A 27,536-nucleotide genomic window follows, 5' to 3' on the forward strand; every position below is an offset into this window, starting at 1 on the left:
TAGGTTCGAATAAAACAAAGACTCTTTAAAACAATATTTTTATTCAATGAAAATATGCACAACAGCATCGATGGCCTTTTCGAAGGGATATGTTCAAGTTTTATAAAAATTATTATTTTCTGTTTAATATTTGTGGGATGCCATATTTGTCACATTAGCGGGAAATTCAAGAATTGCGATTAATGGGGAAGCGTTTCCAAGGCTTTACAGTTATCCTTTGATTTATGGCAATTGTGTAAGAGAATTCACATGTTAAAGCACCATTATTTTGTCCCTATTTAAAACAATTGAACTTTTAGTAGCACAAGTAAGCGGAAATTCCGACGACGAATCGACCGACGAATGTTTTTTGCAACAAGGGGCGAGCAAGCACGCGACTATGTACAGGGTGTCTAAAAATGTCTCAAAAAATTTCTCGAAAAAAGTTATTAAAAGAAATGATTCCAAAAATGATTTGTAAGATCATGGCGATTTCAGTAAGTTATTAACCAAAAATACAGACCAATCAGAGTGCTAGCTCGACACTCAGTGGCTGTGAAGGCGGAGCGTCGGCTGTACTATGCTCTCGCATTGGTCTGCATTTTTCGTCAATAACTTATCAACAGGGCTACGAAGAACCAATTATTATTATGAGTTTACATGATCTCTGGGACACCTTGTACATGGACATGCGGTCAAATATATGACAACTTTTTATACAATAAACACCGTGATTTGCCATGCATTTCCACAAGAGAATTTCGCGAGGCCGTGTCTATTTACTTATTTGAGATATGCAGCCGCGAGATTGAAGGATGATTAAGTCCGTGTCCGTAAGTGGTTGAAAATACAACGTTGTCTGTGACTTGTTCTCCTTCGGCAAGCACTCGGGTATTGTTAACGAAAGTCTTTCGAGTTATGCGAACCGTGTTAGACGTGTTACCTTTGTAAACTCCCTTGAAGCCTTGTGACATAAGTAAGGCAATTCTACACTTACGGACAGAAGTTAAGGAACGTGTTATACAGACGCATATTCTTGGTTGTAGTAAATCATTTTAACTTAGAATAAAGTTTTCTATCATGTCAACGAAAATATTATCTTTCAGGATTTTTTAATTTTTTATCATTTTCTTTCCGTTTTATTTCTGTTATTTTTGTTTCATTTATCGTAAGCACTAAATACTACAATATTGCAATATAAATACCGTGCTATATGCTTAGCTATACTATTCACTGTAATACTTTTAATTAGATAAAAAGTATATTTGTTCAAACATCAAATTTCACTCAAATGTTGACGGCATGTAAAGTTTCTTAACTTTTGTCGGTAATTGTATGTAGAGGTTCTCCTGGGAAAAAGAATGTAAATTGAGTGGGGACACCACCTTAACGGTTCTAAAAGATCGACAAAATCTGAACATTTAGCAACTGAAAATAAAGATTACAAAATTTTATCTCGTACGGGAAAAAAGTTATCTTCAAATTTCTTTTACATTTTTCTCGAATCTGTATATTTGAACTTGACCATCCCGAATTGACCATCATATTTTGATATTCTGCATAGAGTATTCGACAATGTGGCTTACAATATTTTTGATACGTCAATTATTTAATGTTTATTTCTCTTTTAAAGCCGTACGCTACATTTTAAGTAATAGTTTCTAGTCAATGAAGCAACAGAATTTTTTCAGAAGAGGTACCAGAAACGACGGACATCCTACAAATTGAAAAAATTGCGACACAAAGCTGTAACTTCTATTTATATTTTCACTGAAAGGATGATTACTTGCAAAGAAAATTCCCAAATTGTTCAACTTTCTTAACGCTTCGGGGTGGTGTCCTCCCTTAAAAGCGATTGCCAGTGTTTGTGAAGTTGGCAAACCGTTTACGTTTCATGTAATAAGTATCAATTAGAAACCCGCTCGTTGAAGAAACTTGTTGCAAGGCTTCTGAATTCCCTCACGGTTTGTACATGAGTGTCGTGAGATTTGAGGGTATTAAAAAACTCAGGCGGAATTGAACTGAAGAAATCGAATGCGGAACACTTGGAGAATCTACGTACAGAGTGGCGGCGTATTGAGAACCGTTACGGATTCTTTGCTAATTGTGTTGTAACGGAAGCAGATGTTCTTGTAACGGATCCATAAACCGTGAACTGATTGCAACTGGAAGTTCAAATGAAATTAATTGTGTCATCAATTAGCGTAACTTTAAATAGAACTCGTTAATTATCATTGCGCTTGCGGTACATTAAAAAGTAAAAGTGATTAAAACAATTTCTGAGAGCAATTATCGTTACGAAATTGGTGTGCCAAGAATGTGTGTCTTCGGCAATCGCTTCGACTTGGATCGCCAATCAGGATGGAAAAACAAATGAACGAGGTCCAAAGTAAAAGGGAAGAAACAAGTAAAAGCAACCAAGGCCGATCTGCAGTGGTCGTCCCAGTCTTCGTAGGATCAAATGTATACAATCGTAGAGTAGGTATACAGTGTATCATGGTTTTTAGTTTAGAGTGATACAGACAGCTATCTTGCAAAACATTGTCAACGTTTAAATGCAATTTAAATGAACGTGTCGACGAACGCGATGTTCTTCTATCGCTTTAAATACCCCTTAAAAATAAATTATTATTCGTGCGTCGCAAGCCACTGAACTGCATAATTGTTACGAATAAGAAAATACAGTGTTCCATCGAAAAGAAACAATTTGTTCTGGAGAATTTCCAGTAATCTATGCAAGGCTGCTTTTGTAGAACAAAATTCGTGATATTTTCAGAGATATTTCCTGAGATATTTCGACAAGTGTCTTAAAATGGATACTTTATAATTCTTATAATTCTTATAATCGCTTAACTTCCATTAAAAGGTTTGCCCGTGTGCCTTCGATACTTCGCAAGATAGTCGACGGTATCAGTTAATAGTGGATACACTGTACATGCATGGTATGGTGTGGGTGTCAATGAATCGAGTCGCTGACGCTGAATATTATTGAGTAGTATATGTTTTTAATGATGTGACTCCACAATATGTCAATATGCACAGGTAAATATTTTTCCTTGTTATTATAATAGATGTGTTACAGTGTGTATTGTGATACGATAATAAATTTAATAGTAACCATTATAATTAAGAACTTAAAATAACTCTAAAGGGTAAACTACATCACTATCGTCTAGCGACTATTTAGCGATAATAATAGCCTACCATGTCTTTTACTAGCGGCGCTCAGTGAGTGTGTTCTCCGTTTATTCTCAGTTGAATTATTCACCTTTCTCAATCTTATGATCAACTCTTTCTCTCACTTTCATTCTCTCTCTCTCTCTTTCTCTCTCTCTCTCCCCCTCTTTCTGGCTCTTTCACGCTGTCTATCTCACTCTCACCTTTCATTTCGTCCCTTTTCTAATCGTGTAAATGAATTATCTCTCTGTGCTCGGTGTTCATTTCGTGCCCACTTGTTTATTATATATCTGTTCGCCCATAGTTTTTTTTGTCTGTCGTTTACCGTGTTCCTTGCAACCTGTCGCGCTTTCTACAAACATCAACGGGGATTCACACACACTCTCTCATTCGCTTCACGTCTCTGTCCACTACTTGTCCACGCATGCCGGCCTCTCGTGTTCCCGGCATCGTAAGATCCGACTACGATGAAAAGCTGAATCTGAAGAGATCGCTCGACCACCCTCCGGCGAATGATGACCGAGCGATCTCCGAACCCGCGTCTCTTTTTTACGCGAAACCAAAACAACGATAGAAAACATACCGACGAACTATTTTCACATTATCATTTTTCTTGGTTGTTGTTGCCGTTGCATCGGTGTTTCGATGCTGTAGGAACCGGGGATGAAAAGGAAAGGGGAAGGAGAATGATTTCTATGGTCGCGACCGACTGGTTCGTTCGCGTTTCGTGAACAGAGAGCTCGAAGCGGGGGCATTGATTTTTTGCGTTTTCGCTTCTTTTAGACCACACATACAAGTGTCCCATATAGTTCTAAGGGGGTCAGAGTGTCGTGGTTCGATCGAGCCGTGTTGTTCAATGTTGCACATTCAGAATGAGCGCGAGTGGCATTTACCTCTCTCTCTCTCTTTCTCTCTGTCGTAGATTTTGTTTATACACAAATATACATACAATAAGTCGTGTATAAATATGGATGTGCCGTGGATCGTGGATGGTTGTGCTGTTGTGTTCAGTGTGAGACGGTCTACGTATATATTATATATATATTAATTATTTACTTCCTTGCCCATTTATTTTTTTTTTTTTAGTCTACTCTTGTTTTCGTTTACCTTTTTTCGTAATTTTCACTGTATCTTGTTCGGCGCAGTTCTAGGGCGAGCGGAAAATCGCGAGCCCGCGTTTCGCTCTGCGAACAAGTGTGTTCACACTTTGAACTTTTCAGCTGTTTGTCGCACAGAATCGAAAGATTAACGCGACGAAGATCGCCCGATCGATCAACCCCGTTCGACCCATTTTACTCGTATCTATGTACATCAATCGATTTCGCGATACGATAAACTTAGATATCGTTTACTCAAGCGCATATCGTCCGTTCGTTTCTCGGGTGATTTTCTCGCCGCGGTGTAACGCGCTTAAAGGGCAACGTACAAAGTGCTACCCCGGAAGGGTGACTCGCGCGCACCGAGGGTTTCAAGTCGTTCTGTTGTTTCTAAACAACGAGCTGCCACCCTCGGCGCGTACTAACTCGCGTTCCTTTACGATCTCGTTCAGTTTAATTCTCTTAGCGTTAATTTGTTGATACTTTGAAAGTTCTACTACTTCTGGTCTCAGAGGATTTCTCGGTTCGAAAGAATAGCGTCGCCGAGCATCGCGAGCTCGATTACAATGCGTCTCGATCGCCCAACTTGTGATGACGGCATTGCGTTTACCTTTCTAATTCTATTCAGGTGCGAAAACAAAGAGGGACGCGGTTCTTATGGTTTACAATTAGGCTTGCAACTTGCAAAAAAGCGAGTTTACGAATTACACGCGTTTTCTCTCTCTCTCTCTCTCTCTCTGGTTCAGTTTGCATACACGCGCACACGCACACGGTCTTTCTCCCCCTCTCTTTCTCTCCCTCTCTCGCGCTCTCGCTCAAGGTTTATCACCCCCTCGAATATTGAGGGGGTGACACAGTCATTGGTGCACACACGATTGGACAACCGAATAATGGTATTCGACAAAGGGTAACAATTCCAGAACTATTGGATTTCAATACTTATATTTCATAATCAGTTTTTCTATATTTATATATATATATATATTTTCTTTTAATATAGAATCTGTAGATATACATTCTTGGCAAATTCGAAAAAACTGATTCCAAAATAGGAACAGATCATTGTGCGAACTATGTATACAGGGTGCAAGTATTTTTTGTTCTTTCCTTCTTTCTTTTTTTTTTTTGTTCATTTGTTGTCGTTTCGTCTAAACAAATCCTTCTCCTGTTTTTTAAGTTATTATACTTTTTTTTGGTTTTTTCGTTCGCTTTGTTCACTTTTTCTTTTCAATGAATGTTGTTTGTAGCTGTTCTGTTATTGTTGTTTACTGTTTTGTATTATTGTGGTTGTTGTCAGATCGTGAGAAACACACGTGTGTACTCGTAGACTGCTCGGATAATGTGTACAGTTTTTTTTATGGTAGATAATATATATATATATATATTATATATATGAACTCGCTTCTTCTCATCCGTTGTGTATGTGTGTGAGTGTGATATCTATTGTTTGATGATGTCGTTCGTTTTCGTTTCGCAAATGGTTGTTTGTTACTTTTTTTTTCTTTTCTTTATTTTGGTTCAATCAGTATCTTTCATCATTTTTCCCATTATTATTATTATTTTAATTTTCTCATCTGAACGGTGGTACATTTGATAGGGTGCACAGGGCTGCTAGGCACAGATAATTGACTCGCAAATAACTCTTCAAACAACATTAGAGCGTACGACATACAGTATTAATATACACATTACATCATTAATTATTATTATTATTAAATCTTTTTTTTTTTCTGTCTGTTTTGTTTTCGTTTCGTAGAGTAATCATTGGGTTTCGAAATGTAATGTCTTCTGTTTTGCATGGCTCGGTGTGAGGGTGTGTACGTGATTTCACCAGTGATGCCACTGGACGCTGGATGTGTCTTCGTCTACGATCGTCTCTACGTGTGATATTTGATGTCCGAGGTTGATGATGCCACGAATGAATGAAGCCAGCGCGACACCACAGGCTAATCATGGATGGTCAATGCTCGTGTCGATTCCGGAAATGACCGAAATTTAAAAAGAAAAAGAAAAAAAGAAAGCACATGGCCCGTTTCGGCAGAAATTTCTTTCGTCTGTTTCGGTCCTTTTACGCAGTGGCGAATCGATATTGGACCCGATTTTGTATCGATACAGGCAACAGGTAAAATCTGTAATCGGCAATCAAGTTTACCCTAACGAATGTTTTTTTTTTTTGTTTTTGAAAACTCCCGAATAACTAACCTGAATATAACATACTTTGCTGGTCTGTTTTCGAAACGAATTTCACAAGTTCGATATTAAAACCCGAAATTCATTTCAAAATGAAAAGCCCTATTTAGAAAATTCGATCGAACTCGTTCCGCGAGAATTACCATCCCGAAATTTCATCTCAGGAACCACTAATTATCAATCAACGCTACCAAATCGTCATTACGAATAGATAACCGGATAAATGAATAATCCGCCGGGGGGGTTAGCATAAATCGATGAAACAGACTTAAAATAGCTCGAGCAGCCACCGCGTGTGTTCGTATCGATCCTGCGAATCGTGACGATCGTGTATCTCTACCACCGTCAGGGTGGACTGATCTCGGTATCTTGTTAGCATTGCCGATCCATCTTGGACTATCTTGACGCGATGGCTGGTTGGTATGTTATTGGTCGTGTTTGCTCCTCGCCGGATGTTGTATGTTTGCCATGTAATGTGTATGTGTGTGTGTCGTGTCGAGATGTGGAGATGTATTATTGGTATCGTGTTGCGTTGCTGATGCGTGTACAATCAATGTATAATAATGTATACAGTCAACAAATCTTATTACATCTAGTTTGTCTTTTGACGCAGCGATGGGAAGACAGAGCATAGAGACCCTTCTGGCTCAGATGTACAATAACGAGGTGGGGGGGTATTTTGGGAGCGGACGAGGAAAAAGGGGGGGGGGGGGGGGGGGGGGGGGGGATGAAGGAGGAACGATGAGAGGGGTAGAGAGTCGTTTAATTCCGTTTTGCAGAGGGACTGTGACGCGGTGGATGTAACTGGGAGAATGGGTTTCGATTTCCTTCGGATACGAATAGGACGCCGAAAGGCAGGCGAAAAAGTGAACCTTTTGTTTTTTTTTACGAGGGCTAAAAATAATTGGTAAAAGGTAAAAGGGGCACATTACGGGACTAACGCTTAGAAACATTGATATGACGCATGGTGGTGCTTGGGATACGTAAGATCTGATATGTGGGGCAGGTATATGTTACGTGGTAATACTTAGAGGGGAAGGAGCGATCGCTAAAAAGGTTACTGCGCTTCGGTTCATTTTGCTCGGCTCGGTTTTCCTCTAAACTGTTCAACGTTAGCAACACCGATCCTTCGGGCTTTACCAACGAACGGCATTAGGCAGCGATGTTTCATTTTCGTATGCTAAAAACGTTTCTCATTCGGGAAAGAAGCACGAAGGATCGCTCGGTTTTTCGCTTTCGTGTTTCGACGTCGAGACGTCGAGTGCGTTTGGCATCGTCGCGATTAATTCCATAAAAATATAGTTGCTGCGAGAGCGACGATCGGAAAAGCGCCACCTTGTGTTTAATTTTAGTAAATCGGTATCGGGACATGAGTTTGATACTTTTTCGCTTTCACTGCTCGATAGAGGTATGAACGAGGACAGTTTTCGTCGGTCCGGCTACGATTACGGATAAACACGATTCAGGCGGACCCGGTGATGTTGAGTCAAGTATACTAGTGATACCCGATAACACGCAAAACAAACCGAAGCGCATCGGCAGTAACACCTTTTACGCAATACTATTAATCAATAACAATATTAACGATATGTAGCTACTCTCCGATCTACCTAATTACCTAACTACAAACATTAAACCTAACGCTTTAAACGCAATATCGATATCCGTAACATACTTAACGGTCTCGACTTTTACAAAATCGGGACTATAAATAATAATAATAATATTTTCATAGCAAGTAATAATAATAATAATAATAATAATAATAATAATAATAATAATAATAATAATAATAGTAATAATAATAATCATCATAATAGTAATAATAATAATTGTAATAATAATAATCATAACAATAATCATCATCGTAATAATAATCATCATAATAATAATAACAATAACAATAGTAATAATAATACCATCATAATCATCATCATCATTATCATCGTCATTATCATCGCCATCATCATCATTATAATCATTATCATACTCATCATCGTCGTCGTCGTCATCATCTTCATCATCATCACCATCATCATCATCATCATTATCATCATCATCATCATCATCATTATCATCATCATCATTATCATCATCATCATCATCACCATCATCATCACCATCATCATCATTGTCGTCATCGTCTTTGTTATCGTCACTATCATCGTCGTCGTCTCAGTCTTCGTCCTCGTATCCGTCAATTATAATCGCAATAATACTAATAATCATAATTACACAATCAATCATTGATATAATCGAAATTCTCGTGTGACTGCAAATATATACATATAGATGGGATATGTATTTCATGGTTTAAAATTTAAACAAACGCCTCGCCACACACTCCAGCCTTTCTTTTTCTTTTCATTTTTCTTTTCTCCATTTTATATAATTAATTATCGACACAGATGGCTTTTTCACTTTACAACCTCGAGTTTTCCTTGTATGTTCTTCAGTGATATAATGCTTAACTACCATGTGTTTACACTGTGCTAGACACTACCTGGAATACTGTACTCGTTACAGACTCTCTTTCTCTATATGCTACAATTACAATTTGATTTTTGTACATAGAAGAATCTCTCTGTCGCTATCGGAGGACGAGCGCGCGTCGCTGATCCATTACTCCCGGTCGCCGTTAATGTTTAGTCTGCTGTCTCGTTTGTACATTTATTTCCGGTTCGAGAGAGCTTCCTTTTCTGTCGCGTTATCGCTTGGTTCCTTCGAACAATATGCCGATGTTTAGCCACGGAAACAGCGAATCCTTGCATGCTCCTTGCAAGTTCGCGCGCTGAACAAAGAACAAAGCTATATACAGCAGGACCGAAAAGAAAGATGCAAGCCTACCGTATCTCGCGCGACCCTAATCGATCCTAATCGACCGGAATACAACGCGCGGCGCCCTGCCGAGCCTCCGACACAACACGAAGGACCGTCATCTTCCGATGGCACAGCGCGTGGGAATTTTACTTGGACGCGTCTTTAAATTTAACCTTTCCGCCGTCGGACGTTCTAACCGCTACACGTTCCACAGAACGACAAATCGCTGTCGTTTTCGAGTGTTTCTTTTCTTTTTTTTCTCTCTGCGGGAGGAGACATAGTTGTAGCAAAAATAATTCGCTATTCAAGTACGCCAATTTCCATACATCGCTTCGGATATTTTAGATCTACAAACGGTTAGGCCAAAAGTAGTGTGTACTCTCGTAATTTTCGGCGAAGAAAGTGAAAATGTGATTAGGCTGTAGAATTGCCGAAGAACGCAACTCGGTTTTTGATAACGTTATCTTATAATCAACACTGATAAGAATCATATTTCTGAGACAATAATATAATTCGATCGTTAGCTCTATTGTACTTCAAACGAGGTGAAAGATATGATAGCGCAAGATTTCCGGTGAATTTTAGACTTTTATTAATCGTGTCGCTTTTCATTTCTGCAATTTTCCTATGCGACAAGGTATTGTTCGGAATGAAACTCAAGTTGCGCCGATCTTGAATAGCTTATTCACTTTGTTCCAGCTATCGGTCTCCTTCGCGATTGGTTCTCTAACATACAATTAACTACATTCGCTTCGCAGATTAGACGAAAATTCGTCGCGAACGTCGTTGAACCGTATCCGAAATTCCATGATATCTACGCGTGTGATCGGTATCGGGAGCGACAATGGAAAGATGTAAATGTAAAGGTGTAAATGAGCTATTGTCGCGACGAAAATGTGAGCGGGGGGGGGGGGCGGGGGCGGGGGGTAGAACGGAAAATGTTCACGGGGCATCGCTCGGGACGAGATTTGTCCGGTCTCGGGATACAAGAGTCCGGGGAACGTGTTTCTCGAAGTGTGGTTCGTTGTAACGTGTACTACATACATGTGTAACTTGTTTAGCTCGACCACAGTCAAAACTGGTACAGGTAAAGCGTCAGAAAATAAGCGATAGTCTGGCATGCGTGCTTGAGACCACTCGAACGCATATGCGCCTTTCATAATTCTAGCTCTCTTCTCTGTCATTCACACTTGATAATACGCTGGCATACGTCACACATCGAAGCGGGTAATTTTCCACCAGAGGAGCGCGTCGGCTCGAAATTTCTAACGAAACAAGATCATTCAGAACGTACGTAATTCCTCGGAAATGAAGGCGCATCGATATCCGTTCATTAAACTCTCTCTCTCTCTCTCTCTCTCTCTCTCTGTCTGCATTACTGACGTGTTCGTGCCGATCTATCTTTTTGTGCCTTTCAGCTTCTCGTTTCGTCGTTTCTCTACAATCTACGGCTTGTTCTTTATTTTTTTTTTTTTATTTTTTGTTGCCGCCAAACGATACTTGTACATTTACATGTTGAGGAATGACCAGGTTATCCGCGAAGCTCGTATTTAGAAAATCACTATCGCGTGCGTACTTCTAGACATATGAAAGTTGAAAAATCGATGTCTAATTCGCCGCATTGAAAAATTAGAAAACGAGCGCGCCTCTAAATTGATTGCAGATTCGTTCTTTCGTCTCGTTCTCGAAGAATTACAACGTTTTGCTGAAAGCTACGCGTCGTCTCTTTCGGTTAGCGCGTAAAGGAAAGAGGAAAAGAATTTTTATGTAAAACGCGAACGCGAAGAAAATGCACGCCGAACTCACGCTCGAACGAGAATCCCTCTACCGCGCGTTCTTGTTTCTCGGCTTTGTCGTTCTTCGTGTGTCAGCGCGCGAGAGTCACGAGGCGGTGCACTCTTCATTTGAAACGGCATAATCAGCAGATCACATACAATATTATCTACAAAAAACCGTTATGATATGATTACAAGGTCCTAACTGCTTAAATGTAACCCTACGTCTCTTTTTTCAGATTTTTTGCTTTGCCTTAGTCGTTAGGTCCTGCTCACTAGATGAGAATAAAATGATATTCCCCCAAGGTTCATCGGATAAAACGTGATGTATTATTATACAGATACATGTAATCACACAATAGTGACCCCATTAATAACCTAATGAAAATGATGGTAAAATAATGATACGATAATTATTATATATAATGTAATTAATGTAAAAATAATTGTTATTTATATTTAAATAATCTCATCGATATTAAAATAGTGCGAGAATGTGATGTAAATCGAAATTTTCCAGTCCTCCGGTAAACTGAATGAAACGAGCAAATGAGCGACGAGTGAAACTTAGAGACCGTGCGACAGAATAGAACCCACGAACGAATGTATCGATCACAACGGAACGAATGATAAAACGTTAACGATCATCGAGCACATCGATTCAGAGAGCATCTTTCTTCCCCCTTCGAATACCCATCTTCGTCCTTAAGTCGCGTTAACTCTTACGCCTTATGCTTTCTTTAAAATTTACTTTGTTCCTTAATTCCTTAGCTTAGTACCATTGTTTCATCTTGCGCCGATCTACTATCACCTGTTTCACGATCGATAAAAAACCTCGATTTGAATAGACACAACGCCAGCAACAACATACAACGTGTAGAATTATTCCACCGGTACACATTATCATTCTTTTTCCCCCTCGTACGTAGGCTCAAAAATCATTTTACGTATTTACTCCAGCGTTATTGATCTCCCATTACTCTCACTCTTGTTCCGGCGATCGACAAAGGATCCTCCTCGATTTTATTTAATGAGCTCCTTCTTAATATGATATACAACTTATCGTCTATTTAGTTGTATTGTAACAAATATTGCCTCGAATATAAACATTGTTTAATCTCTTTCTTTCTTTCAATGGTATCATTCGTTCGCCTATTTAAGAGCTACATCTCACGTGTTTGCTCGGCTCTTCCTATCTCTCGTTCTCTCTTATCTTTCTCTCGTTCTCTCATTCTCTCTCTCCCTTTCTTTCTTTTCTCTTGTCATTCTCTCTCTTTCTTACTGCCTCTCATTCTCTCTCTCTCTCTCTCTCTCTCTCTCTCTCTTTTACCAATCATCAAATGGACAAATTGGTGGTGAATTATAACGTAACTCTCACGCATCTTAGAAGAGGGATTTGCTCTTATATTTGGTTTTCTTTCAAAGAGGATAAGTCGGGGTTGGATGACGTAGCTCTTTTGTCTTATTATCTTACGTTACGTATGGCCGAGTCACGAATCTCTATGTTAATTAAGTTTCATTTGGTTCGCTCCGAAAAACACAACGTACACTTGCTCTTTCGCTTATCATTATTATTTTACGTTACTTCATTATTATTCGGTATCATTATCATTATTATATGTATTTTTTTGGCGTTTTTAAATCGGAGATCTAAAACCGTTTTCATTATAAAAACGTCCCCGCGGCCCGACAAAATATTGCCGAGGGACCCGCTAATATATATCGTGTATACGTGTAAGCGAGTCTCCGTGTATGCATATATCTGTCCAAGTGCATGCTCGTCTGTGTCCTCTGTGTCCGTGTGCCCGTGTCTCTGTGTGTAATGTGCACGCATGCAGAGATACACGCGCGCCCGTGAACGTGTGTATGCGTGTGCACAGCATGTACGCCACAGATTGTGTCGTCGAACTTCATCATCGTTCGTATATAAAATTCAATTCATGGACCACGATCTGATCAATGGTGTACGAGTGTTTTGAGGCTACATATATATATATGTATATATACATGTGTGTATGCATATACATATATACATATATATATATATATGTATATATCGTCCGGTCATTTACGTGTTTGCTTCTAATTCGACGTTTCTGCCGGTTACGCGAACCCTTGTCGCATGTGATCGTCCTTTATGCAAGCACGAGTCGTCGCAACCTGAACACTACAGCGCTGATGAGGGTTAGGAGGGGTTTTTAAAAGCCTTATTAGTTTCTCGTTTTTCCGATAATCTTGCATTTCTCTTTCTCTTCCCCTCTCTCTCTCTCTCTCTCTCTCTCTCTCTTTCTTTCTTTCTTTCTTTTATCGCTGTATAAACGAGAGGGCACAACAAACGTGACCCTTTGTGTCTGTACGCTTTGTCTCGAGAGGAGCTTCCTCACGAATAAAGAAGCGGGAAGAGAGGCAGAGATCGCGCGAGATTTTCTCACCGGCACCCTCAATCTCCCTCCCTTTTCTCTCTCGATTCTGAAAGCCGGTAGTTGGCAAATTAAAATCAAAGGGGCGCGTTAAAACCTAAATAGATCCATGTGAAGCATGTGTACATGTATACATGCGCAGTATATATATATACATCGAGTATATATAAAATAATGCAGCCGAATAGGGCTGAAAAATCTTGAATTTTCTCGGGAGCAAAAGACTTTTCCGAGTCATTGGATCGTGATGTGGAACAGCAGTGATTAGCGATTATTAAGGGGGTTGGGATGGGGTTTAGTCGTTGCCGAGTAAAAGTTTTCTCGGAGCACAATTGATCAAGATCCTCTGAACGCTCTCTTGCTCTCGTTCTTTCTCACTTGTTCTGTCTCACTCAATTTCATTCACACACACACACACACTCTCTCTCTTTCTCTCTCTTTCTTTCTCTTTCTTTTTTTCCCTCTATTAAAACTGTATCCAGCATGGTCAGGAAGGAACCTACGATTCATTTGGATCCCATATTGTGAAATGGTCAACGAGGAACGCGGTCGCATTTGAAACCGTGGTGGGTGTCATCGGTGTTATGTTTTTACACGCGGTAAATGTGTCGTGTGCAGATGGCGTGTACGTGCATGCGTCATTGTACGCGTATGAACCAGGCGGCGGCGCGTGTGTCGCGGTTGCCGCGACGGAAACGAATCAGAATAATTGAAACGAAGAACATGCCCGCGATGTCACGTAGAATTGTGAAAAACGTTTCGTTTGCTGGGCCGTCGGCTGGACAGTCGATCCGCGAGAAACCATCGACGACTGCGGACGTTCGCCTTGAACCTCTACTAAGAGGGCGCGAAAAGACCGCCTGAAATTGATCTCTACGGTTTCTCTCGAATCGTGGATCCGCTAACCCCGGCCCTTGATATGTAATCCGTGCCCGATGACGGCAGATTCCCATTAGACGCCCACTCCTCGGCTATTATTTACAAGACAATCCTTCACGCGATCCGTGAATCTCGGTGGATTCTCGCGATTCCACCATCCAAGGAGAGAAGCTTCCGCGAAGAACGACGACGAGGCGAGTCCTCTTCTTTTTCTCCCTTTCTCCGATTTTCCAATATTTCTCGCTCTCTCCCTTCCTTTCTTTTTCTCGCGAACTCCCGATTTGTCAGTGCTCCTCCGTTCCTGACCTGTCTTTCTCGTTCGCTCGTACATGGTACGCATCTTGGCGAAAAGGATCTCGCTTCGAAACATAATACTGACTATACTATTAACTTACGCATAAACGAATTCGAGACACCGTCACGGAATCTAGACGAAGTGTCTAGACGGCATCTAGACCAGGTATCTAGACCAGGATGTCCGCGCGGAGTGAAGCACGTATACCCGGACCTCGCCGAAACAACCAGAACAAGAACAAAGAAGGCAATAACAGAAGAAGAGGAAAGAAAAATGAAACAAGAGAAAAAGAAAAAGACAAGTAGACACACGGAGCAGTGTATAATGTAATCAGAAACATTGCTGCCTCTCGGTTTTTCGCCTGACTTCCACTCGGCTAGCGGACGATCCTCGATGACCATCGAGCAGCCTAACCCGTGATGCGTCTGTATATACCACCCTGTCGACGATTAGGAATATAATCATGATCCTGCCGATGCACCGATCGATCTCACGGCGAGTCTTCGAGCACCGCGCCAGACGATTCTCGTTGGTCCTCGACTCTGAGAAGTAAAAGAAAATGACGGAGGCATCTCCGTGTCGGTCCGAGCCATCTCGTGACCAATTCTAAGACCGTTTCTCATCCAGCGACCAGCGTCCGATGTTTGACGGATGGTTGCGAAACGGGGAGCAGTAGATGATAAAGTGTGGGTGACGATAGCCGCGTGTCGCTTTCGTTCACCGGATAGGCCCGTTGCTCCTCCCCGTTTCAATAGGGCCAGAACGTAGGCAGCGGTGGCGGTGGTGGCGGCTGCACGGTCGGATATAGTGTCGGGGTGGCGATCAGGACGCAGGCGGGCGGCAAAGGCGGCGGCACGGGCGGCGGCAAAACCGGGGATAGTGTAATCGCTGCGGCTGGGTGCAGGGCCGTGCCCGTCGGGGCACACAACGGGTGCAGGGCGAGAGAGGGACGCTGGCGCTGACGCTGACGCTGCTGGCCCTGGACCTCGCCGTTCTATTCCGAGTCCTGCTGCATTTTGACGTGGCCATTACCGGCGGAATTGCTCGCTGTGCTGCCGCTGCTTGGCGGGAAACTGGTGGGTATGGTGCGCGACGACGAGAAGCAGAGCTTCATGATGTACGGGAACTTGCCGTCTGAAACAAGTGCAACAGAGACCGCCATGTCAGCAAACTTATTACAAAGCACAATTATTTCGGTGACGACCGCGGACGGATAACCATTCGCTTTCATATTTTCTATGCGAAACACGTGGGTCTCACACTGGGTCACTCGCGTATACAAGAGAGAACGAAGAGAGCCAATGTAGTTTTAAACCAGGCATGGGGCATTGGGGAGCGGACACTTAAAGAGAATGTTCCTCTCTGATATGTTGGTACTGGGTGTGTTATTATACGGAGTGGAATTATGGGGGTATAGTGAGAGAGAAGCAGTAGAGCGGGCTCAATAAATGGGTACATAAAGTGGACACTGGGCCTACATGTTAGTACGCCAAGTGACATAGTGCTCGAGGAAACAAAGAGAATGAAAGTTAGCGTGTGTACAGGGCATAGGGTTATAAGGTTTGAGGAGAATTTGAAGAGGGGTCGTGAAAGAAGGATTGCTGCAGAGTGTTTGAAGGAAAAAGAGAGAAATGAAGAGTTAAAGACGAAAAGCAGAATGGAAAGGAAGGAATATTTTAAGAGGAACGGATGGAGTCAAGAAGGTATAAATCGGTTAGGGGATAGCAGGGAAGATGTGGGTTCAAGGTTGAGGAATAGAGATGTAGAGGTGCAGCAGCAGAAACAATTCTGCAAAGCGGCATGGTCGAAATTTAACCCGCGGTACCAGAAAATAAGAATCTGGGATCTCCCAGAGTACCTGAGCAAGGAAGGTAAAGGACGATGCCAGGAATTAGTAGCGAGAGCGAGACGTGGAAATATGGAAAGATGGAACAGGTATTGGAAGAAAAAAGAAGAAAGAAACTGTGACCTGTGTGGGGAAAAGTTTGGTACATTGGAGCGTCTCGTAAGAGATTGCAGGGAAACGGAAAGAGGAGTGGTGATCGAGGAGGTAGTAAGCGGTAGAAAGAACGAGAAGGTGGAGGAATGACTGGGCAAGATAGAGAGAAAGAGAAGAGAAAGGGCACAGAAGAGAGCTTTATTAGGATTTTAGGGTAAGAAGCGAAAGATAAATCAAAGGCATAGCTGGTGTAATAGAGGTGGATGGGTAGATGGTAGAAACGGTTTTTAGTCAGTAGGTATAAGAGATAACTGTGTGAATGAGCATGCATATAATGAATGAAAGGTTAAGATAGCAATGTAGAGTTAGGTTTTTGTAAACCAAGACCAATTTCTTGGCCGTGAGGCTACAAATAAATAAATATATACTGGGTCACTCAGTCACGGTTCTGTTTTCAAGCAACATTCTTTCCTTTGGTAACACATTTATATCGGGAAACGAGAATTCTCGTTTTAATCCCTTGCTGTGCCATTTTCTCTACAACTACTATGACTAGAATTCCTACTTAAAAGAATGGACAAACATTCGTATATAACTGCTTATTATTATAAATCTCCATCGCGAGTCTAACTCGTTAAAGTACGGCTACGGGCTAATGCATATACAGTTGAAATGTCTTTACATTGCTAAAATACCCCGATTTATATGAAAATTTAAGGAAAAATAGCCCGATGCAAATGTGTTAAAACCCGATATCTCACTTCCAAGTATATTTAATGAATTGTTAATTTCATTATTCCTATGGCAATGCCACTTTTCCGGAGAAAGAAATGTGTCGGCTCTCTGACCCAGTGTAACGGCTGAGGATTAAAGTAGTAGTACTCGAATGTGACTTATTTAGGAATTTCTTAAAATATAATTTAAAATAGTTAGTTTGTTAATATAAATGTCATTTGCGTCTAATTAAAATTTTAAGGAATGTCACCGTCTCAAATTCGAGATAATTGCCTTCGATGTTTCAATTTCAAGTCCAAAGTGTACGTGTTAAGCATTGACAATTTGTTAGGTGACAAGTAGGTTGAGGTGATTCATTTAGTAAGACCACCTGTGTATCTCACCACTGTTCACATAAACGGATTATCATTGTACGTCTGATCATAAAACTTTTAATGATTTCTTTAGTACTCATAATTCTATTCATTCTGCATCGAGCAATTAGTGTACACTCAACATGATTGCAGCCAGCTTTGACTAGTCCAACATGTATTTGTTCGTAACTCGGCTTATATTAATTTGAAATTGCACGAATAAAAAATAATAATATGTACAAACAATTTGAAAATAAAAAGCGAAGACGGAAATTCAACGAGAAAGGTTAAAAAAAGGGATTCTAATGTATAGTCTATCTTCCAATCCACAGTGTAAACCTTGAATTGTATATCTTTTTTAAATAACTAGTTACATAGGGTTTCAAATTTGTACAAAGAAACAGTACGTATTTAAAACATTACCGTTACATTAATACCTATTCTTTCAGTTTAGGGTTGGGGAAAAATAAATTTTTGAAATAGTAAATATTCTATAAATATTCGGTTTTCTCACGTAATACAGGATTTGGCAAATAAACTTTTCTTGAAATAGTAGTTACATGTTGATATTACGTAGTTAAATATATTTGAAATGCTATTTTCATTTGTAATTACTGTTTGAAACAAAGTTTATTTATCAAATTCCGTATTACGTGAAAACACAAAATAATTTATACTTTAATATTTATCAAATATTTATACGTTATTTACTATTTCAGCCCTGCCAGAGAATAATCCGAATATGTAGATTCAAATAATCAGAATCAAATATACACTATGTCTACCACGCACGAATAAACTACAATAAATTCAGTAAAATTCTTCAATTTAAACTCAAAAACGTAGCAGAATAAAGTATACTATATACAAAAGAAAGAACAAAAACTACGAACTATAAATAATATAAACGATAGATTAGTGTTCCATTTAATATGTTTCAGGAAGTGTAATTTCAAGAAAACAAATGTATCTACTGAATCGTCGGCGGTTGATCTGCATGCCGTCAAATATTAATTTGTTTAATGAAGGTTATTTGATTACTTAACACTAGATTTACGGAATCCGTAAAAATAACGGGTCACTGATTTTTTAATATACTATTATTCAGATTTTAAAGATGCATTTATGTTCTATTTATTCAATATACAGGGTGTCCCAAAAATGTTTCGCAATCAGGAAATACCTGGAGGTACCTGTGATAATTTTAAGTAACTTTTTCTTTAGCGAAAATGCAATCCGCGGCTCCGTAAATGATGAAAAATAGTTCAAATTCGCTTCTAAGAAAACGAAGCATTGTTGACCATCGTTCCTCGCGTGCGTAACAGCAGGTTAAAGCGTGCGCGCGCAGCCAACTTTATTCACTAATAAAAAGTTAAAATGATCACAGGTACCCCTTGTTTCCCGATTGCGAGACATTTTTGGGACACCCTGTATATGTTACTTCCGGCAAATATTAAAATAAGACTCGTTCAAAATCAGAATAAATCGTTACTTTCATTAAACCGATATAAAACGACTGCTTTCAGTACTCTCCGTAAATCTAATGTTAAAGATATATCTTTCGATTGATTAAATTTGCAAAATAGGCTTTAACACGTCGACGCCAGCGTTCATTACCGGTGGGTCACACGTGCCTGTCCCGTAAAACGGCGTGTATATGCTTATTTTGCTCGTATTTCACAAAATAGATAATACAAAATAAGCTTATTTTATCTCAACATTATAAGCCGACATTCAATAGTAAAAATATAACAATTCAATCTAATAAATTTAATATAATTATTCATCTGTTTTTAATTTCGGTCGCCACAGAGAAAACCCTGAATATCGGCGTTGGTGTCGACGTGTTGAAGCCAGTGTCCAAGCTGTCTTTCAAAAACCAAGAATCTCTCAAGAATCGAATCGGATACTTACTGCTGTTTTCCAGTGCTGTGTGATTGCATTCCATAATTGCGGCGACCGCGACTCCGACGCTGCTGAACTCTATAAGGCCAGACGACGATCGTTCCGACTTGAGGGGGAACAGTTTCACCGTCGTTGGTGCCTCGATGCCGCGTTCGACGAACACACGGTGTACTGTCTCCTCGGTTAAATCGGGAGGTGTGTTGAAAAAGTGGACTATCTTTGAGGGTGGTTGTATTCTATTCTTATTAGCCATTGCTGGGTTTAGGAACCTGCAATTCACAAATAACGGATACGGTTCAGGCAAACATGTTCATAACTATCATATTTACACAAATATTTTAATCCTAATAATATCTTAATTTTAATAATATTTTAATTCTAATCATTTGCATCGTAAGCACATATATGCGCTCATTTTGCCTGGCCATTATCAACGGAGCGCACATGTACGCGCAGTCGATGAAAAGTGATGATCGGAAATAGTTTCAGGGTAAAATAACACAAAAAAAAAAAATAGAAAAAACGAACCGACATCGGGGAAGAAAAGTTGGCAATGAATACCAAAAATAAGGAGACCACAAAAAAAAAAAACATTTACGAAGATTTATAATTAGAATAAACGAAGATTTACCGGTCAACATTTTCCAACCATTATCGAAATGACTTCATCGAACAAAGTTCATAAACGTTCTGTAGTTTGTTTATCGGGAAAAAAAGAAAAAATACATTTTATCAATGTGATAATTTCGTGTGGCATTATGCATTGACCATTTCAAGTCTTATCATGTTGTGCAAGATAATTAGATTCCATTTTTTGTATTGTTACTAATATATAATGAAATAAAAATTCTTTAAAATTCTTCATTTATGCAATATCGTTTTTATGTTTCGTATCTTGAAACGTTTTCATTCAAATACAATCAAAAAACCATTTGGTGATAATGAATTTTTCACTTTTCCGTGTAATGTAAACGGGTTAAGAAATGTTTGTCAAATATTTTCATAGCTGGAAGCTAGTGTATATCTTAAAAGTTGATTACTTTTTTGAATTACAAAACCCACATTAGTCAAGGAATATAAAAGTAATGTTCGTTGCGCTGTTAGTTAGCGAATAATATGCGTATCTTTATACGATGTAAACGTTGTTGTTCTAGTATTTGTATTAATTAGAATATGGAGGAATTACATTGATATCTTTTCTTAGTAATTTTAACGAGTTGATAGTAACACAATGATATCTTCATCACAACAATATTTCGCACATCATTTTTCACATAAATGCATTAAGTCCGCAGTAACTCGAATTGCGTTAGCGCAACGGATTTAATCGTCAGCGAATCAAAATGGAGGCAATAATAATTATTCAAATAATTGAGGAAGATTCGAGGAAAAAAAAACAGTAATAAGAATTTGCTTTCTACAGTTTTAAGAAAGTAGCAATATATTTTCTAATATGAATGAATAGATTCTAGGAGAGAGCAGATTGGATAACTTGCGAGTCTTGTGGGGGTAAATACGGGTCATTAGAACATATACCTAATGGGAGAATGTAGGGAAACAGTAAGACGGATTAGGATTGATGATGTTGTAGATAGGAGAAATGATGAGAAGATAATAAGGTGGCTAAGAGAGTTTGAAAATAGGAGAACGGAGAGAAGATTGAGTGTGAAAGAAGATAGAGATAAACGAACGGAAGGTGCAATTTAATAATCAGGGCAAGAGAATACTATAAGGTTGTCCCATAAGTTTCTTCCGCGCTACGCTATGAGTGACTTTAAGTGACTGTATTTATATAAATATGCAGGCTTATCTCTTAGCCGTTTATGGCATCAGCTTCAGTCATCCCAGAGCTCTTTCAAAGTACGTTCCGTTGCTGACAAAGTCTCTTTTCAAATTTTTTCCGCAACGTTCACTATGGAGAGCCAAGAGAAGCATTTGCGACATGTTCTGCTTCATTGCTTTAAAAAAGGCAATAGTGCAAAGGCAGACACTGCAGACGAGATTTGCACCGTTTACGGGAGTGGTGCTACGACTATTAGGATCATCCGCAATTGGTTTAAAAAATTTAGACCTGGCAATTTCGAGTTGAAAGATGAACACCGCAACGGCCGTCCAGCAACGATGGATACGGACATTATTAAGACTGTGCTCACTGAAAATCCGCGATATAGTGTGCGTGAGATAGTGGATGCCACTAATATTCCCAAGACAACGGTACATAATCATTTAATCAAGGTGGGATATGCGAATCGATATGAAGTTTGGGTTCCACACTTATTGACGGAGACCGGCCTTAAAACCACGTCTCTACGTGCGATTTGCTTCTCCAGCGGCATGAAAGGGATCCTTTCTTAAAGAGGCTTGTCACTGGAAACGAGACTTGGATTTTACACCAAATTGTGCATCGAAAACGCAGTTGATCTAAGGAAGATAGACCTTCAACTGTTGCAAAGCCTGGACTTCATCCGAAGAAGGTACTTTTGTGCCTTTGGTGGGACTAGGAAGGTGTAGTGTACTACGAGCTCCTTCCTCAAGGTGATACGATTAATGCTGACAAATATTGCAATCAACTGGATCAATTAAAAAGCCGCCATAGCAGAAAAACGGCCAGAATTGGCGAATCGAGGAGGCGTCGTTTTCCATCACGACAACGCAAGAAGGCATATTGCGTTGGCCGTAAGACAAAAATGATTACAGTTTGATTGGGACGTTCTACCTCATCCTCCTAGCTCCCCAGACCTTGCTTGATCCGATTACTACTTGTTCCTCTCCTTAAAAAATTCTCTCCGTGGTAAATCTTTCAAATCCATAAGTGAAATAAAAACGCACCCAGATGAATATTTTGCAAATGAGCTTCAACAATTTTGGAAAGAGGGCGTAATGAGGCTTCCTGAGAGATGTAAGAATGTTATAGAACAGAACGGTTCATATAAAACATAATAAATCCACCTTAAACAACAAATATCTTGTATTCATTTCACATCAAAAAAAGGGAAGAAACTTATGGGACACCCTAATACATATGGATGGTTTAGAAGCCAATCAGTAAAGTCTACTTTTCCTCGAAAATGATTTATGCAGTATAAACACGTCTTTATTTGTCTTATTACTGACATTGTTATTTTTGTATATTTAATTTCCAAAATCCTTGTTTATCTCTATATTGATTGGCGTCTGAGCTATCCATATAACATTCAATATTCGGACACCATAAAATGTTTACTATGTTTCAGTATGACATAGTAAACTTTGTTCCTTTTGTTCCTAAAGCAAAAATATGATTGGGTATAACATGAATGTGAAAGTATTGTTTGTGGGTTTTTCGGTTCCTGCGAAAGGTCAGTCTGATGGACAAAAACATGTAAGTATTTTAAAAAAATAATTTACGAAGAAGTGCTATAAATATGGGAATTGTCTAATACAATGATGCAAAACACAAGCTCCGTATTGTGCAATAATATTTGTTGTATAACTGTCCAAATGTATTATAACCCCCACCACAGTCACCGGATCTCAACCCTAATGAGGCTTTATGGGATAAAATAGAAAGACTTTTAACCAATAAAGTTAAAAGAAATGATGAAACAACGTTTAAAGGAAGGATGAGCTAATACTAACACAGAATTTTTCATTTATTCTTTGAAATAAGGCAACGCCCAGATCAGACATTATTTAATTCAAAATTTATTGTTTAACGAATACTGCAAATTATTAACTGGCTACAGTATCTTCATATCGTACTCGACCATATCTTTTTTCAATTATAAGCAAAATTATAATGGAACCACGTAAACATCTGTTGGTGTCGGAATATTATGTATAGTTATAATAGACATAGGAAGTGAGTTAATAATTACGAGTATGAATGAGAATTCTGTCTAAAATTAATGGTAAAAGCATACTTATAATTAGACTGCCGATACCTGTTTATGACAAGACTGAGTAGCGGCAATTTAAAATAATAAAAAGATTTAAACGATTTGAAAATGTCCAAATATTATTTTTCATATACTAAAACGATTAAAGAATAAATAATTTCTATTTCTTGCAATTAATACAGACAATTTGTCATTTGCATTCAAATCTACTGTCTAATTATAATTATGTAGATGATGTTAAACTAAATTAATTTTCACTTCAATGTGAAAAGTCCCTGTTTCCATTTTCCGGAAATGATTGTCGATCCTCAGGTACGTATGAGAATGCGATAGTGGATATTGACGAAGAGCAGCGCGAGCCAGTGTGGTAATTTCGAAAGTGTACGGATCGAGACATGATTTTAATCGGAACAGACCATTTCCGACACACACTTCACAAAGCCTCTATGGTCTGGTAATTAATTCCTCGCAATCAGGAGGCGAGCTAGTTCGAATAGAAACGTTCAAAAACCCGGACGCAATTAAGTTTTCATCGAGTAAATATTGTGAACCGTGTGCAGGGTGGAACTCGAACCCTCCGGAAGGAAGAACATCATTAATTGCTGTGCATCGGAATTTCGTTCCATGCAGTAGTTTCGCCGATAGAAAACACGAGTTTCTCATTAAAGTCCATTCAAATCCAGTAAACGCGTCTACGGTGGTTGATTAGAATTGCGCCCCGAGTATACCGCGATGGATCGATAGAACTTCCGCGAAATTCTTGTTCTTATGACGAACATCCTTGTCCGATGTCGCGACGCATAACGTTTCAGAGGATCAAATTGATTCAGGTAAAACGAACCATTATAAAGCACTGCTAAATTGTGGTTCCTTCTTGAAACGGTAGTACAAATAATACAATAAAAAATGGATAGAGCATAGGAAACTGCAGATAAAAACTCTGCCTATATTTTTTGATATTCTTTTTTATCAATTTACTCACACAAATAACTGTTATCAACTGTGGAAAGAATGTTTATTTGTACATGGAAGTTTCTAAATAAGAATGTGTTGTCCCAAATTTGGTATTTCTTCATTGTCTCGATTTATGAATCATAAATATACACTAATCTAATATATATAAATAATGTAATGATAGCTTAGGTTCGCACTCAAGGTCTCGTGAAGGTTACAATATTAAGTTACAATGATGATACAAATATATAATCTTATTTAAAAAATATTTCGATGATTTTTATATCTTAGAAGATGTTATCTTCAACAAATTTTCTTGATCATATTCCTGTCAACTAGTCAATGTTTTCCTCTAAAATTTTATTCCATCATAAAAAGCAAGCGAGATATTTTAGATACTCGATTTAGGGAAAACACTCTGTATACATATGTACAACATGATCCATAGTTGGTTACGGTCTATTTATGTTATATCAAGGATATGTCATCTACCAATTTGTTTCCGGTCATAACCTCATTATTAATGCATTTACGAAAAAATACTAAAGGAAAAAGTTAGATTGTTTAAAGAGACTCTAATTTGTAGGCTCTCAGATTCTTTATAAGTGCGTTAATACATGTGCAAATGTAACTATTGATTCATTTCTTCAAATAGAAATGCATATTTCTCATTACATAAATCTATTCCTCTGTTTAGTCTACATAAAAAGTTATTAGAGGGTGTATATTTTAACGTGCACATTGAAATGTCTTTATTACTTTCACTACTTTAAAAAATGTCTGAACACAACTTTGTTTAGTTCAAAGCTAAAACTATTTTCTCTTTTCCCCTCAAGATCATTTTTTCAGGTATTGACAGTCATCGAAGTCCTTCTAGCATAAATAGCAAGATAGCAAAATTTTTCAACTTTTTGTTTGACTTCGAACTAGTGTAATTTTCCCATTCAAGGTTATTTAAAGATTTTAGTGTCCGATATGGTTGAATTGGTCTCGATGTACACCACAATGATCGCATTGTAAAAGATAGTAGTTAATATGTAAAATTAACAAACATCTTCAATACTTGGAAGAAATGATTTTGAGAGAAAAAACCATGTATCATAGCATTCTTAGCTTTAAACTAAACAAAGTTGTTCTGACACATCTTTTTTTTATATCAGTCAAAATAACAAAGGTATTTCAATGTGCAAAACGAACGGTGGTATAAATATCGAATAAAAATAGATCAAAGTTGTACCAAAAACGATGACGATCTTATACTCCCTTGAGAAGGGTTCCATAATAGACAGTTTTATCTGACTACGGGAAGAAATGAGAGTGACATCTGGCCAAAGAAACGGTATTACCACGAGAAGGTGGCTCTGATCCGGATATAGAAAATAGAAATGGACTACGGTCGAATGAGGATAGAGCGCTGCAGCGGCTAACTTTGTTTAACCGTACCTGTTATTCTTGCTTCCTGTGAAATCCTTGAAACTCGCTGTCTTGTCGGGCAGGATGTAAGGGTTGGTGACGTCTGAGAGGAAAGCCTGTTTCGAGAATCCTAACTGCAACCTGCCGTCCGTGCCGATCGTGACATTGTTCAGATTCTGTAAACACCGTTCCACGGCTATGCTGTCGCCCATCTGGATCATGGCGCACCCCTCTTTCGTCTTCAAAAACTTGACCTGCGACACAAAGATCTGAGAGGGTTATCGACGATCACTTGGAAACAAGGGCAGGCTTCAGACCCCTACCGAGCTTTACACACGCTCAAATTAACCCCTGAAATTATTCTCAGACGTACCCCTAACAGCTCACTTGGCCAACCAGTGTATGCTCAATGGAATAGCGCAATTATTGCGCAGCCCGAGTTATTTAAATGGATATACAAGAATTACATATGAGCCATTTATTTTGATAGTGGCCTAACTCCATTTATCTTCAAATCGAGATATTTAAGGGTTTGCCTTTCAATGAATTTAAAAAAAAAACGTATAGCATACCAATGAGTCAAAGTGCTTAAGTGTATCTAAGGGTGTTCAATTTATAGTCTCTATTAAAATAGTGGCAATTATTAAGTGAATAATATGCGTTTTCTTATCAAGAATGGAGTTAGGCCACTTTCAAAATTTACATCCAGATTCATTGTAAAATTTGAAGGTGCCCAAGTCCATTCAACATAATTTAAGATGCTTCAAATTGGAGAAAAAACAATACTTAATTTATTTTGCATATCTTTAAAACACTTCGGAAACTTAATTTATGCGATTCAAAACATTTTTTTAACTACATAACATAATACATAATGTACAAAACATAAAAAACAGAAATTTATTACAAAACAATTTACTACTCATCTACATTTTGGTTTATTTGGTTTATACTACGGTTTATTTCTAACAAAACGCATTCAACATATATTTAACCAGTTTATTGATTCTCCATCAGAATTTGTTACCCTTTTAAAAATTGCGTCTTCTATTAATTTTGTTGACACAAAATCTTCTTGTCTTATTTCATTTCCAATAAAGTTATTACCTTTCCGACACTTTTTAATAATCTTGTAATAATCTTGGGGAACGAACAGTAACTTATTTTCTTTTAATACTAATACTAATTAATTAAATTGCCCTCATCACTGCCTTCAGACAATATCAATAGTAAATATATTATCTGATTTAAGTATAAATGGAGTTAGGCCACTTTCAAACTACACTCAATTATTGAATAACGCTGAAAACTTATGCGTCAAGACTTATCGTATTTGCTCGAATATAGTCAACCTGAAATGCTTTACTGATAAAAAACATGAAGTTGTACATGTAACATTGAACCGGAAAAAATTGACAAATGGAGTTAGGCCACTTTCAAAATAAACAGCTGATATTTCGAAACTAGAATGTTCGTCTTTAGATATTTACCATTTACAGGTTTATGTAGCAGTTCTTTCAATATATTCTTTAATGCACCTCTTCTAGCCACATTAGATTTTACATAGACCTTAACACTTATTCGTCCGCATGACGAAAATTCGTCATTTCGCAAACAATCACAATAGCTAGATGATGAAAATTCGTCACTTGTATATTACAGAAAATAATTGATTCTCATTCTTTTAATTTTAAATAAATTAGACTCTAATTTTTACCAAACAGAGA

General features: G+C 38.5%; 1 protein-coding gene across 3 annotated transcripts in view; it reads right to left on the bottom strand.

Moving 5' to 3' along the window:
* Positions 1-14,934: 14,934 nt before the first annotated feature.
* Sm (heterogeneous nuclear ribonucleoprotein L) overlaps positions 14,935-27,536 on the bottom strand; it is a 422,062-nt gene continuing 409,460 nt past the window's right edge. For all 3 annotated transcript variants that reach the window (XM_078187714.1, XM_078187713.1, XM_078187715.1), the window contains 3 exons: positions 25,840-26,063; positions 19,574-19,833; positions 14,935-15,766 (listed from right to left, as the gene is read on the bottom strand). In XM_078187714.1, coding sequence (XP_078043840.1) covers positions 15,627-15,766; positions 19,574-19,833; positions 25,840-26,063 — 624 coding nt within the window. In that variant the 3' untranslated portion in view covers positions 14,935-15,626. The remainder of the gene's footprint in view (positions 15,767-19,573; positions 19,834-25,839; positions 26,064-27,536) is intronic.

Source organism: Augochlora pura, chromosome 7 (assembly GCF_028453695.1).
Source record: "Augochlora pura isolate Apur16 chromosome 7, APUR_v2.2.1, whole genome shotgun sequence".
Taxonomy (NCBI): domain Eukaryota; kingdom Metazoa; phylum Arthropoda; class Insecta; order Hymenoptera; family Halictidae; genus Augochlora; species Augochlora pura.